The 15,356-nt window shown below is 40.2% G+C and overlaps 1 protein-coding gene across 1 annotated transcript in view; it reads left to right on the top strand.

The window, feature by feature from the left end:
• LOC107726408 (nucleoprotein TPR-like) overlaps window positions 1-15,356 on the top strand; it is a 36,816-nt gene that overhangs the window by 10,000 nt on the left and 11,460 nt on the right. The window contains exons 23-41 of the mRNA XM_016535964.1: window positions 836-1,002; window positions 1,746-1,898; window positions 2,529-2,849; window positions 2,932-3,119; window positions 3,280-3,427; window positions 4,009-4,146; window positions 4,530-4,661; window positions 4,759-4,889; window positions 5,000-5,210; window positions 5,300-5,446; window positions 5,807-6,005; window positions 6,127-6,323; window positions 6,410-6,483; window positions 6,834-7,030; window positions 8,191-8,493; window positions 8,585-8,727; window positions 8,846-8,926; window positions 9,035-9,244; window positions 9,317-9,472. Of these exons, the coding sequence (XP_016391450.1) occupies window positions 836-1,002; window positions 1,746-1,898; window positions 2,529-2,849; window positions 2,932-3,119; window positions 3,280-3,427; window positions 4,009-4,146; window positions 4,530-4,661; window positions 4,759-4,889; window positions 5,000-5,210; window positions 5,300-5,446; window positions 5,807-6,005; window positions 6,127-6,323; window positions 6,410-6,483; window positions 6,834-7,030; window positions 8,191-8,493; window positions 8,585-8,727; window positions 8,846-8,926; window positions 9,035-9,244; window positions 9,317-9,472 (3,296 nt within the window). The remainder of the gene's footprint in view (window positions 1-835; window positions 1,003-1,745; window positions 1,899-2,528; window positions 2,850-2,931; window positions 3,120-3,279; window positions 3,428-4,008; window positions 4,147-4,529; window positions 4,662-4,758; window positions 4,890-4,999; window positions 5,211-5,299; window positions 5,447-5,806; window positions 6,006-6,126; window positions 6,324-6,409; window positions 6,484-6,833; window positions 7,031-8,190; window positions 8,494-8,584; window positions 8,728-8,845; window positions 8,927-9,034; window positions 9,245-9,316; window positions 9,473-15,356) is intronic.

Raw genomic sequence — 15,356 nt, 5'->3', positions numbered from 1 at the left:
TTTTTTTGTTGGTCTTATGAAGTATTCTAATTTGTTGAGATAGTGAATTGGTGGGTTTTTGTTAAATGTGAGCCAAAATCATCACAATTAAAAGAACCAAAGACTTAAACTACTTCAGTCTGTGTGCATTGAATTTATTTAATACACGAGTTTCACAATTTGAGTTGAATTACTGAAATAAATTATCTTTTCCACGACATTCTAATTTAATGAGATGCACCTGTATACTTTATTTTAATGAAAATTATAATAATAAGAACTCAGATAAACCGTATATTGCCGTAGTCGTGTGTTTATTAGTCACGTTGAATCAATGAAAGCAGTTGAATCTTCTGTTTATTCAGCTGCAGCGATAGGCATTTTCTGGGTTTCTTCTGCGAGGCGTATTTGGAGTTTCAGCGCGAGAGAACCCTCTGGCATTTGGATGGAGATTTACTGCTGATCACAGAACCGTGCTTCACTGAAAGATACGCATGACAATCGCAGCTTCTGTCGAATCGCGATCTCGATTCCATTTCGATATATCGTACAGCCCTAGTGGAAGTACATTTAACCACTTGCATTACTCATCCGAATGCACAAGCGCTCTTCTTCGTGAGCATTTAAGTGTGCGGCATTTTAAGTAGCCTAGAGCGCCATCTGCTGTTAAAAACTAAGTTCAGAATCGATTCCTGAGAGAATCCTGATGCATATGGAAAATCGCAGTATCGATCCATGAATCGATTTATCATCGCACCCCTAGTCTTTATAGCTTATGAGGTTGAGCAACCAAACCTGTACAGAGCATTGTCGACGGAAAAGACTTGGAAATGTTGTTGCTGTTTTTCCTCTCCAGGCCTGCAGAGCAGTGAAGGTGACATGGAGGCTCTGCGTGCCCAGCTGAGGCAGGCTGAGAGCAAGGGAGAAGAGCTGGCCGAACGACTGAAGAACACTACTGCCAGCATGGAACAGTACAAGGCCATGAGTCTTAACTTAGAGGAGTCCTTGGATAAAGAGAAACAGGTTGGTGTTACGAAAAAAATCATTATACTGTGCTCCACTCTAACACCCTTTACCTTCCATAAAAATTAAGACAACATGAATAATGGACATTTTAAGAAAATTAATGAGGTTAATTTTTATATTTAATTTAATTTATTTAGTTAAAGGGGTCATATGATGCGATTTTAAGTTTTCCTTTCTCTTTGGAGTGTTACAAGCTGATTGTGCATAGATAAGATCCCTGAAGTTGCAAAGACTAAAGTCTCAAAACCAAAGAGATATTCTTTATCAAAGTTAAGACTCTGCCACGCCCCCCTAAAACGGCTCGTTCCAACACGCCCCCACATATCTTCCTCACTATGTGGAAATATTAGCATAATGCCGCCCAAATGTGCACGCAAAGAAAGAAGGCATGGTTTCAGTAACCGCAGTTAGTGTTGAAGCAGCCATGTCAGAGAGACGCTGTGTGTTTCTAGGCGAAAGCAAAAGCACTTTATTTGGTGTTCGTCCAATCACAATGCACTGGGTCAGCTGGCCAATCAGAGCAGACTGCGCTTGTCGGAAGGAGGGACTTTGTAGAAAACGAAGCGTTTGAGAGAGGCGGGGCATAGAGGACCTACAATAATGTACAGTATTTGAGAAAGAATGTGTTTTTTGAACATTAAAGCATGTCAACATATTCTGTTACACCAAATGCACCAAATAATGATCTTTTAAAAAGCATCATATGACCCCTTTAAAAAAATGTATCTTTCCACTTTTAGGTAACTGAGCATGTGCGATCGTCTGTGCAATCCCAAGTGGAGGCAGCTCAGGAACAGTGTAAACAGCTGGAGCAGAAACTTCTGGAAGCGGACAAGGAGAAGCAGAGCTTTCTGGAAGAGAAAAGCAGAGCTTTTGCCGCTGTGGAGCAAGAGGTATTGAATTCCCACCTCTGCTCACTATCTTTAATCAATAGATCTTTGACCTTTCTGATTTAAAGAGCACATTCTACACTTTCTTTTCTTTTACTTGTTTCCTAAAGTCCACAAATGTTATTCAAGGTATCTTGCACTAAAACAGTTTGGGTTTTCAAACTGGGGTCTTGGGGGTGCCACAAGGGAGTTTTAGGGGGGTCCATGGAAAATTTTAAACCACAAGGGAGTTTTAGGGGGTCCATGGAAAATTTTAGTCAAAAAGCATGTAAAAAAATAAATAAAATAAGATTAAACTAAATGAATAAAATTATCAAAATAAATAATTAAATTTGATTTAAATAGAAAATAGCAAATGCATCAAACAGTAAAGTATTATAGTGAGTAGAAAAAAATAATAATACTTATATGTATATGTTATATATAGTTTTTCACAGTATAAATTGGTGAAAACAGAGTCCAGCCGTCACAGTAGTTCACAGTGTGGTACCAAGTTGATGGCCCAAGTTGATGAATGGGTGTTAATGTAATTTATTCTGTTCATTTTTGTGATACACTCTTTATCCATTCTTAGAGCTCAGCATTGTGATTTTAGAGGCTGAATTTGACTTATTTCTTGATCCTTTATCTCAGTTGAGCAAGCTGAGGAAATCTCTAAGCAGCCTGCAGGCGGAACACCAGAATGCCCTGGAGAGAGCTGCTGTTGCTGCGGCACAAGAGCAGCAGGCCATCCTGGACAGTCAGGAGCAGGCTAAGATGGCAGCTGAGGCGCAGGATAAGTATGAGAGGGAGATGTTGCTGCATGCGGCCGACGTGGAAGCACTGCAGGCTGCCAAAGCACAGGCTCTGCAGGCAGCTCATCTCAGACAGCAGCTGGAGGAGAAGGTTCAGAGCACCAGTGCACAGCTGCTAGAGGCTCGTGTCTCTTGGGAGGAGCAAGAGAAGATAATCAAGGTAAAGAATTTGCCAAACAAATGGCTGTTATGGAAGTAGTGATAGCATTTTCACAGTCGTTTTGTTTTTCTCTCCACATCAGGAGGAGCAGTCTAAGTTAGAGTCTCGCTGTGAAGATCTGCAGAGGCAGAACACACTCCTTCACGAGCAGATACAGACTCTGAGTGGACAAATGGCCAGTCAGCTGCAGCGAGCCACCAGTGAGAGTCCACTCAACGTCTCTCTGACAGAGGAGGGCAAGTCTCAGGAGCAGCTCATAGAGATCCTAAGGTCTTTTGTTGTCTCCCAATTGTTATGAATTTCAGTGACTTTTAATTTTGCAGAGAGAAAGTGATAAAAACAGATGGCGAAAAGGAGAAATGAAAAGAAATGTAGATTATTCTCTAGTTTCCTTATTCACGGCAGTCTCTCATTCCTACGTGGTTTGCAGGTTTGTGCGACGGGAGAAGGAGATCGCAGAGTCTCGGTTTGAGGTGGTCCAGGGTGAAAGTCTGAGGCACAGGCTAAGAGTGGAACATCTGGAGAGAGAGCTGAAGGATGTGCAAGAGAGTCTAAATGCGGAGAGAGAGAGGATGCAGGTTGATTTGGAGAAACCAGATTCATACAATTTTATTCCTGATCAGCTGTATTAGTTAACTGCCTTAGTTGCCATCCCTGTATTTTCCTTTTGCTTAACTATTGTCTAAAGGTGACTGCAAAGACTCTGACCCAGCATGATGAGCTGGAGATCCTAAGGTCTTTTGTTGTCTCCCAATTGTTATGAATTTCAGTGACTTTTAATTTTGCAGAGAGAAAGTGATAAAAACAGATGGCGAAAAGGAGAAATGAAAAGAAATGTAGATTATTCTCTAGTTTCCTTATTCACGGCAGTCTCTCATTCCTACGTGGTTTGCAGGTTTGTGCGACGGGAGAAGGAGATCGCAGAGTCTCGGTTTGAGGTGGTCCAGGGTGAAAGTCTGAGGCACAGGCTAAGAGTGGAACATCTGGAGAGAGAGCTGAAGGATGTGCAAGAGAGTCTAAATGCGGAGAGAGAGAGGATGCAGGTTGATTTGGAGAAACCAGATTCATACAATTTTATTCCTGATCAGCTGTATTAGTTAACTGCCTTAGTTGCCATCCCTGTATTTTCCTTTTGCTTTTGCTTAACTATTGTCTAAAGGTGACTGCAAAGACCCTGACCCAGCATGATGAGCTGATGAAGAAGACCGAGACCATGAATGTGCTAATGGAGACCAATAAGATGCTGAGGGAGGAGAAAGAGAAACTGGAACAGGAGCTGCAGGATACTCAAGCCAAGGCAAGCCATCCCTATTAAAAAATATAGTCAACAATTACATATGCTAATTGAAATACTGCTTTAAAAATAAATAAATAAATAAATAATACCTGATTGTGTATTATTAAGAGAAGTTTTATAGATTTTATTATTATAAAAACAAAATATATTAATTCATATTGTAATTTATTTTACTCTTTTTAAATGTTAAAAAACATTTAAATTTGTTTTATTTTATTGTTCTTTAAGACTTTAATTATATATTGTTTAAGTTTTTTTACATGCATAATTATGCATGCATGTATCTTTACATATGAAAAATTGATATACACTTTAAATTGAATAAAAAGTCACATGTATTTGCTTAAAGGGGATAATAATGTCATAACTGTTTTGTTTCACAGGTGCGTAAATTGGAGTCAGACATCTTGCCCATGCAGGAGTCCAATGCAGAGCTGAGTGAGAAGAGTGGTATGCTACAGGCAGAGAAGAAGCTTCTGGAAGAAGATATCAAACGCTGGAAAGCTCGCACTCAGGTCAGTTTGTGTGTGTTTTGAGATGTTACCTTCAAAAACTGTATTTGTCATTGGTGAAAATTACTGGTTCCTCATCATACTTTCTTATGGGGTTTAGCACCTGGTGAGCCAGCAGAAGGACACTGACCCAGAGGAGTACAAGCGCCTGCACTCTGAGAGGGAAGCGCATCTCAAACGCATCCAGCAGCTTGTCGAGGATACCAGTCGGCTCAAAGCTGATGTTGCCAGGTTAAAGAAGCTTTCTACCTTCATTGGATGCACAAGTTTCACAGGCTAAAAAGGCTTTTCATTCTTTTCTTGGCTATTTTATGCATGTCGCTTTTTCTTGCTCTCTACAGGAGCAATGGCTCTTTGACTATGCTGCAATCCCAGGTGCAGAACCTAAGGGAGAACTTGGGGAAAGTGATGGTGGAGAGGGACAGCCTGAAGAAAGACCAGGAGGCCAAAAATATGGACATCCAGGAGAAACTGAAAACCATCACACAAGTTAAAAAGATTGGTCGACGTTACAAAACCCAGTACGAGGAACTCAAGGTTGAGTATGACAAGGTGCGTCAGGGTTTATGATTAAGAAAGTGGTTTGAATTTGCAAATGTGTGTTTGGAGTGGAGGTCTGATTTATTTGGGTTTTTGTGCAGTTGGTAGCTGCAGCGGCATCTGCACCAGCCCAGAATCAAGAGGCACAGCAGGCATCAGCTCAAGAACTTCAGGCCGTCAAGGAGTCCCTCAACCAATCAGAGAACAGATCAAGAGAACTGGAAGGCCATCTGGAGAATCTCAGTAGAGTAAGTACACTGCCTGTTTTTTTTCCTTTCTTTTACACTTAAGTTTATTGATTAAAACATTGCATATTATTTATTTGAACATGTATGAATTTATTTAGTTTTTTCATTTTTATTATTATTTATTTAGAATTTACAATTTTCCATCTTTTCTCTGACTTTGTTGACTTCTCTGAGCAAAATATAATGTGGCTCCTCTGTCCATCAACAGGCTCTTTGCAGATTTTGCCTTACATAGTGATAGGATCACAAAACAATCTGCACTGAAATGTGCTGCACAACCTTTTAAGATCAAACTGAAATGATTGGGTACCTTTTTGAAATATGAAACTCATGGTGTGAGATTCCTTTTGTCATTTGCAGACTGTAGGTGAGCGGGAAGCAGAGGCACGCAGTGCACAGGAACAGGCCTCTCGTCTACAGGCAGAGCTAACACGACTCAGGCAGGAGCTTCAAGAGAAATCATCTCAGGAGGAGCGACTCAAACAGCAGCTGACTGAAAAGGAGGAGAGGACCAAGAAGGCTATAGTAATGGCCAAGCAGAAGATCAGCCAGCTTACTGGTAAGAATTGACCCTGTTTTAAAATGAATAGTCTTTCTCTTCTAGTTAGTTTGACCCTGAGTTTTGTGGTCCATGTCAGATCTTTCCTTTTGATGTTTGACACTTTGACCTCTACTTCCAGGTGTAAAAGGTCAGCTCCAGAAAGAAAATGAGGAGCTGAAGCAACAAAAAGAGGAAATGGAAGTGCGAGTGAGTGCACTAAAGTCACAGTATGAGGGGCGTCTGAGCAGACAGGAAAGGGAGCTGAGAGACCTCCGCGAGCAGCAGGAGAGACATGGAGAACAGAGAGATGAACCTCCAGAACAGGGCTCCAGCAAGGTAACGCCACCATAGTTGTGCAATTACAAACCTGTAACTGAACAAGTTTAAACGTTTAAGTTATCTATTTTTTCTTCTGTCTTCAGACCCAGGAACCGCAAAGGACAACAGAACAGCGACAGATCTCCCTGAAGTCCACACCAGTGGCAGACAGAGGAAGGTACGGTATTTTTAAGGGGGCGGTACACATTCAGCTACACAGTTAACTCATGATCATTGTCATATTTTAAAAAATGGCAAGCATCTCTACAAGTCAAGCCTTTCTACATTGTTGCTTTTATAGTGCAAGCTCTTCAGAACCTCCAACTGCTAACATAAAGCCCACGCCACTGGCAGCAACCCCCAGCAAGCCTCCAGCCATTCCAGGAAACAAATCCACCCCAAGGGCCAGCATCAAACCCATGATCACTCCTGCCCCAGTGCCCACCCCTACACCCACTGCCACAGTCATGCCCGAAAATTCAAAAATAGCACTACAAGTCGTCAAGCCTCTCTACATTGTTTTCATAGTGCAAGCACTTCAGAGCCCCCAACTGCGAACATAAAGCCCACGCCACTGGCAGCAACCCCCAGCAAGCCTCCAGCCATTCCAGGAAACAAATCCACCCCAAGGGCCAGCATTAAACCTATGATCACTCCTGCCCCAGTGCCCACCCCTACACCCACTGCCACAGTCATGCCCACCACGCAGGTGGAGAGCCAAGAGCGTAAGTGTTGGACTGTGTTTTTGGCCAGGGTTATTATCAATAGCTAATACTGAAACCATAAACATTTATAAATGAAATAAACTGAAAGAAAATATTTTGAAAAATGTAACTCATTTTTGTTTAAAGTACTAAAATAAACAAACTTAATGAAAATTATATAGACATTACAAAAACTAATAATAAAGACAAAGGACAAAAAATTACTAAAACTTTGCAATTAAAAAGAAAACAGAAAATATAGAAATAATCTTATTCAAAATATTACCACCTACAATAATATCAATATGATACTAAAATTATAAATATAGTGCTAATTATAGTATTTATTAAATCTTTCCTCGCCAGCATTTAAAAAAAAACGTTGCCAGCCACTGCCAGCATTTTTGATCATTAGCACAAAAGTTTAATGGCACCCAGAATATTTTTTGCATGTAATGTGCCAAAACGAAGAACAGAGCCTCTGCTTTTAAACAAAATAAAACCCATTTTAGTCTGGCTTCATGCAATCTTATTTTAATCAACACTTGAATGTGGGTAAGATCACTTCCATCAACACATCTAAAGCTTGCATGGTCCTATACCACTTCCAGGATCGTCATTTAATTTGGTAACGTTTGACAGTTTTGATTTATATGCTGTTTAATGCTTGATGATCACATTATATTACATATGCATCTGCTTCACATATGCGATTGTTTTTGTTTTTTTTCTGCTTTGTCGTGTTTTGATCGAGACGTTCAATACTCTTTCAGAAGATGAGTAATAGCACCTCCTACCGTACACCAGTGAAAACACGGAAAGCTGGATAATTCTGTCAATGTCGGGGAAAGCGTTAATATTTTTAATTAGATTTTTCACATTTTTCAGTTTTCCATTTGACTTCAATTATTATTCTTTTTATGTGCTTGTCATCTTTATCAGCTTTTGATTTTTTTTTAAATATATTTTGAAGTGTTTGACTATTTAGCTTTTATTTTTATTATAGTTTTAGTTTAGTTTTCATATAATTTAGTAACTTAACCTTTTCTGTTACCAAGAAAACATTTCTAAATTTAACATTTTATTTTGGCTTTATTTTATTAAACAAAACAAATTTAATAATTTTACTTAACAACACTGATGTGCAAACAAATTCTTTTCTTTCCCCCTTGACCTTGCAGCCATGCAGTCGTCCGAGGGCCCGCTTGAGCATGTGACTGTGTATGGAAGTGCCAGCGGTTCAGTGCGGTCCACCAGCCCTAATGTTCAGACCACCCTTGCTCAACCTCTGCTGAACGTTCAACAGCAGAGCCAGGCCACTGCATTCATACAGCCCACCCAGCAACAAACCCAGCCCCCTGCTGAACCATCCAATCAGGAACCTCCAGCTGCTCTAATGCTCCCAAACCCACAGTTAGACAGGCCTCTTTCTGCATCTACGGGGATGTGGAGTGCCACCGCTAGCACAAGCGGTGCCAGTGCAGGTAATGTCAATTCTAAACTCAACTAGATTAGCTGAACAGGTTTGTTACAGCATCTCACTCTACACATGATCTCTTTTGTGTCCTCCTGTAGTGTCCGCATCTCCTAGTAGTGCCTTGAGCAAACGCCCCCGTGAAGAGGAACAAGAGAGCATGTCTGCTGACACACAGTCCCAGGATGAGCCCAATGACACACCCATTTGCAAGAGGGTTCGCATTCATAGAGTAGGTCTGGAGGTAAGGTTCATAACTGAAGCATATTATTTAAAGTCAAGGTGACATCATTTTATTTTCTTGCTGTAAATAAGTAATTAAATCTGTGTGCAATGTAAAACAACAAAATTATACATTGCAGGAAGAGATGTTGGCTGAAGACAGCACTGAGGCTGAGAGTGTTGTACCGGGTGATAGCCAGGAGGCTCCTGATGCTCGACAGGTAATGGTAATGGCAAGTGGATGTGTGTAGAAAAGTCCTGTTTGTATTCAGACAGCAGAAGTGTGAAACTGATAGAAATTAGTGTTTTATATCCATGTCTGTGTGAAGGAGTTGGAGTGCTACTCTACTTTGGAGGAGATGGATGAGGAACCAGGACCATCTCAGTCTGTCCCTGGAGATCGACTTCTGCCCCATCCCTCTGAGACCCATCGAAGCCTGGAGGAGCCTGATCATCATGTCATAGTCATTGTTAGTGACACAGATAGTGAGGGAGACCACGAAGAGGAATCCGAGGAGGAGGAGGAGGAAGAAGAGCAGGTATGTAATCGCACCGCAGCTGGCATTCAGTGATGTTTAATCCTATTATATTAACTGTTTTAACCACTTTAGGATTACGAGGATGAGGAAGAGGAGGAGGAAGATGATGATGATGATGATGATGAGGAGGAGGAGGAGGAGGATGGTGATATTGGGGAAGGAGAAGAGAGCAATGAAGGGAGCAGCAGCAGAGATGGCAATGAGGCCTACGAGGGAGACGACACAGAGGTACACACCAGAGATGAGCACCGATCAGAATTCAGTTGAGAATGTCAATTCCTGAATTTAAATTGAGTAGTGCATGTTAAGTAATGTTTTATCTACTGCGCATGTGCGAAGAGCACCGTTAATGGGTTTGCGCTGGGTTTTTTTTAGTTTAGTTTTTTTGTCCTATGTAAACTGAGCTGGTGTGGTTGAATGTGATGGTGCAGTAAAGAGTGTTAATTCTAAGAACAGTTGTGGTTATTGAGTCAACATTGGTAGCAGAGGATGACTGCTGCTGGGAATTACAAAATCCCCCACCGTTTGACAAGAAGACTGCTTACGAAAGTTGGAAAAATGAGGTTGAAATTTGGAGACGTGTCACCGACCTGGACAAAAAAAACAAAAAAAAAAACAGCCTTGGCAGTTATCTTGTCACTAACAGGCAGAGCAAGGGACAGTGCACTGAAAATTTCCGCTAAGGATTTGAATGCTGACACTGGGATGCAAACACTTATAGCAAAATTGGACTCTGTGTTTTTAAAAGAAGAAAAAGATAGACAGTATGAGGCGTACACTGAGTTTGACTGGATCATTAGAAAAAACTGTGTTTCAATGGTGGAATACATCCTTGAGTTCGAACGTCGATACAACAGGCTACATAAGTTCAAAATGGAGCTCCCAGATGCCGTACTAGCCTTTAAGCTACTCTATACTGCCGGACTTACGGTTAAAGATAAACAGTTAGCACTTACAGCTTGCCCCAGCGTTTCTTTCACTGATATGAAATCAGCCTTGAAAATAATTTTTGGAGATAACGTTACTTCACCACGTGAGAGCGCAGATATTGACACTGTATACTACACAAGATACTCAGGCAAACGGGGAAATAAGTCAAACACCCCACACACCAACCACAAACTGTGGCTCAAGGCACAGACCCCTTTGATAAATATAGGAGAAGAACGAAATGTGTAATTTGCCAAAGCACGTTTCACTGGGCAAAGGACTGTCCAAACAAAAAGGAACATGTAAGACTGACAAAAGATGAAGGACTAAAAGATGATGTTGAAGAATGTAACATCACTTTGTTTTCAAATGAATCTTTGTCGAATACAGAAATCTTCATGGTGGAGGCTTTAGGATCAGCTGTGATTGACACAGCCTGTACAAGAACTGTGTGTGGAGAAACATGGCTTGAGGATTACACAAGTGGGCTGCCACAGAGTGAGTTACTGAAAATAGATGACAAACAAAGTGCAAGACCTTTCACAATTGGTGATGGCAAAGTTGTTCACTCTACAAGGAAAGTTACCATTCCAGCAAGAATAGGACATACCAGATGCAAAATAGAGACAGAAGTTGTTCCTGCAGATATACCAATGCTTTTAAGCAAGGCTTCATTGAAAAGAGCAAGTGCAGTTCTGGACGCTGCACATGATAAAGCAACAATGTTTAAACAACCTGTTAAACTTGAATTAACCTCTTCAGGACATTATTGTGTGAACTTGAGAGATGACAGTCATCTAGATGAAAAGGAGACAAGTGAGAGCAAGACACAAAATTAAAATTAAATTCTTGCTGTGACAGAAAACATGACAACAAAAGAAAAGGAGAGAGTCCTATCGTAAACTACACAGACAGTTTGGACATGCTTCAGCTGATAGACTGCAAAAATTACTGGCCTGCTCAGGTAATCACGATGATGATGAAAGCAACCCAATTCTCAAGAACATTGTTAAAAACTGTGATACATGTAGCAGATACAGCAAGCCAAAACATAAGCCTGTAGTGGGTTTGCCCATAGCATCAGCCTATAATGAGACTGTGGCTGTGGACTTATATGAGCTTAAGCCGGGAGTATAGAGTAAGATTTAGTCGCATATGCGAGTGATTTACTCGCAATGTAGAGGGTTGATGGTATTTGCATGCTATTGACCACTTCACACGCTTCAGTGCAGGGAGTATTGTCAAGTTTAATTTATTTCTAAAGCACATTTAAAAACAACAGTAGTTGACCAAAGTGCTGTACATAAGGGTCATAAAACAAACAACAATAATAATAAGGTACTGTACATAGTATTGTACATTACAGAAATGTAAAGTAAAAAGTGAAATAGCAAAGACAAAGAGAAGAAAAAATAACACAGCTCTCAAACTGAATTAAATGCCAAAGAATAAAAATGTGTTTTAAGACTAGTTTTAAAAGCAGACAAAGTTGGAGCCATCCTCGCAGACAATGGTAATAAATTCCAGAGTTTAGGGGCAGCTACGGCAAAAGCACGATCTCCCCTGTGCTTCAGTCTTAATCTAGGGACGGCAAGCAACATAAGGTCAGCAGACCTCAAGGACCTGGATGGAACGTGCAGTTGTATAAGATCAGAAAGGTAGGTTGGGGCTACGCCATTTAAGGATTTATAAGCAAGCACTAGAACCTTAAGAACAATTCTAAAACGGACCGGAAGCCAATGTAGGGAAGCCAATATAGGGGAAATAATGTTCCCGTTTACGCGTTCGAGTTAAAAGTCGAGCTGCAGCATTCTGCACTAACTGCAAGCGTGAGAGAGAGGTCTGGTTGAGACCAACATAGAGGGCATTACAATAGTCTAAACGAGATGAAATAAAAACATGTACAAGCATTTCAAAATCATTAAAAGACAAAAAAGTCTTAACTTTAGATAAAAGCCTTAACTGATCAAAACTTGACTTTACTACATTGTTTAACTGTTTGTCAAGTTTAAAATCCATATCCATTATTACAGTGGACTTAACATGGGGAAGCAAAGGGCCCAGATCAATGTTAGAGGCTTTATTAGTACAGTTTGGACCAAATATCATAATTTCAGTCTTGCTCTCATTGAAAATGTAGGGCCATCCAATCTTTAATGTCTCTGAGGCAGTCAAACAGAAGTTTTAGAGGACTGGCATGTTTCCGTTTCAATGGCAGATAAATTTGTGTGTCTTGCATAACAGTGAAACTAAATGTTATATTTCCTGAGAATGGACCCTAATGGGAGCATATACAGGGAAAACCGCATTGGGCCAAGAATTGAGCCTTGAGGGACTCCAAATGGAAGGGGTGCTGATGAAGAAACAAAGTCACCAAGGCAGACAGAAAAAGTCCTGTCTGTTAGATAGGACCTGAACCACTCCAGAGCAGTACCCTTAATACCGACAACATGTTCCAACCGGGAAAGTAGGATATTATGATCAATGGTATCAAATGCAGAAGTCCGATCTAAAAGCATAAGAATGGCTGAATGTCCTGAGTCAGTGACCAATAAAAGGTCATTAAAAACCTTTAAGAGTATCGTTTCTGTGCTATGAAGAGCTTTGAAACCCGAATGATATACTTCTAAAACTCTGTTCGTATCTAAGAAAGATTGCAACTGTATACAGACAACTTTCTCTGATATTTTACAAAAAAAGGAGAGTTTAGAGGTCTATAATTAGAGAGAACCATATTGTCCAGGTCAGATTTTTTTTTTTATCAGAGGTTGAACCACAGCATGTTTAAAATCTAAAGGAACAACACCTAAGTTTAAACTGCTATTAATAATTTCTTGAACTACAGGCCCAGTTGTGTCAAAAATCTCCTTTAAAAAACGAGGAGGAACTACATCTGTGGGACAAGTAGAGGGTTTCATCTGATTAATAACATCTTTCAAAAAAGAAAGCGAGAGCGGCTCAAACTGGTCAAAAACGGCAGAGCAAGTGGCCGGGATAGAGGGGTCCGCAGAAGGAGGTATAATGTGCGTTCTAATAATTGCTACCTCCTCCACAAAGAATTGTAGAAACCTCTTGCAGGTATCAGAAGACACATCAGAAAAATTAGGCTGAGAGGCATTTAGCACTGCATTAATTGTACTAAAGAGTGCTTTAGGTTTATGAGCATTTTTAAGAATAACATTTGACAAATATTTTGTTTTTTCTGCTTTAACAGTTTTTTGGTATCTCTACCAAGTCTCCTTTAAGATGTCAAAAGACACCTGCAGCTTTTCTTTCTTCCACTGACGTTCAGCTCTCCTGCACTCACGTCTGACACCGCGAGTGATATCATTCAACCAGGGCTCTGGTTTTGGCTTAGGACGCATAATTTTAAAAGGTGCAACAATATCCAAAGCACTTTGACAGGAGGTATTAAACAGTGAGGTTAGCTCCTCAGTATTAAAATACAAGGGAGATGTAAAATAAGTTTCAGAAAAATTTTGAAAAGCAGCAGAGAGTGAACAGCAGTGGAGTAGTTAAATATACGACATCACAGAGCTGGAAGACTCTGTTTAGAATAACAAGGAATAGAGATATCAAAAAGAACAGGCATATGATCAGAAAAAAATACTTCAGAGATTTCAAGGTTAGAAATCGGCAGACCACACGATAAAACAAGATCTAACGTATGACCAATCTCATGCATTGAACCAATCACAGACTGAATCGGGTTAAAAGAATCAATTAAATTTAAAAAGTCTTTAACCAGTGGCTTCGTAGGGCAGCAGATTTGAATTTTAAAATCGCCAATAAACTAAATCATGTCATAGTTTGGCATAATTCTAGACAAAAAGTCGGAGAAGTCATTGATGAAATCCTTTCTGTATTTAGGTGGTTGATATATCACAGCGCAAAGCACCGGCTGGAAACGACCCAGTTCAAAAATATTCAATTCAAAACTGGAATAATTGTCTGATGACAGTTGGTGACAGTTACATTTTTCTTTAAAAATAGTCGCTACCCCTCCTCCTCGTCCAGAAGACCTCGGAAAGTTAAAAAATGTACAGTCGATAATTAAAACCTCTGAAAAAGCGCTTAAGTCACTTCCACTAATACAAGTTTCAGTCAAACACAAAAAATCCAGTGCATGGGAGGTGAAAAAGTCATTTAAAATAGAAGATTTTAAATTCGCAATTATCGCAAGAGATCTCGCGTTTACCAGGGCTATCCTGATAGGAGTTGGGCCTTTAGCCTTAAGGGGTTCCCGGTCCAGCGGCCGAAGGCTTTGGGCATTCACGCCACCTCTGCAGAGACGAGGTGAGAAAGGGCGGACATCTGTCTTTCGTCACCACAAAGAACCCCAAAGAGATAGAGAAGCACTTTTTTCACTGCTGGATAAGCGTTTATAGTCCTCCATGCAGACTAGTGATAATGGAGGTGAATTTTATAATGACGAAATGAAGGACATGGCTGAAAAGTTTAACATTGAAGTTAAAACAACTGCAGCGTACAGCCCATGAAGCAACAGCCTTTTAGAAAGGCACAATCAGACCCTCACTGAAATTTTGCTAAAGCTGAAGAGGGACAACAACTGTGACTGGAAGACAACCCTAGATTGGGCACTAATGGCAAAGAACTCTATGCACAATGTGCATGGTTATAGTCCCCAGGCCTGGATTAAGACATATGGCCCTGGGGCTATAGCAAACCCAAGGGCCCCCCTTCATAGTAGCCTATCTAGGCTTTTTTTTAATTTTTTATCAAATCTCCAACACACAGAGATACAATGAGTATGCACACTAAATATTCCAGGCTACAACACATTAAAAGAATAAATACAATAACACCAGATATATGAAGCCAAAGCAAACAGGTTTCCAGAAGCAGCAACAACTTTTGAGCATATACAGCTCCCTTAAGGAGTTTACGTTAAATAGTTTTATTATTAGAAGGTCTTCTTTCTGGCCCTAGAAGAGGAGAATCATCAGGGCTGGACTGGTGCTAAAATTCAGCCCATCTGGCCCACACAATCCCCCATAAATGTTTTGCTGGGATTAGGGCAATTGGAATAAACAAATTAATTATTTATTAATAAATATCGGACGGAAAAACAAATTATATATTTGAATTCTTAAAATGCATTTAACAATATTAATATTCCATTATATTGCAGGCTCTTAATTATTGAATTCATATTTTTCTG

The sequence above is a fragment of the Sinocyclocheilus rhinocerous genome, unplaced genomic scaffold (assembly GCF_001515625.1).
Source record: "Sinocyclocheilus rhinocerous isolate Xijiao unplaced genomic scaffold, SAMN03320098_v1.1 scaffold605, whole genome shotgun sequence".
NCBI classification, from domain to species: domain Eukaryota; kingdom Metazoa; phylum Chordata; class Actinopteri; order Cypriniformes; family Cyprinidae; genus Sinocyclocheilus; species Sinocyclocheilus rhinocerous.
This window is presented reverse-complemented; position numbering and strand designations above follow the sequence as displayed.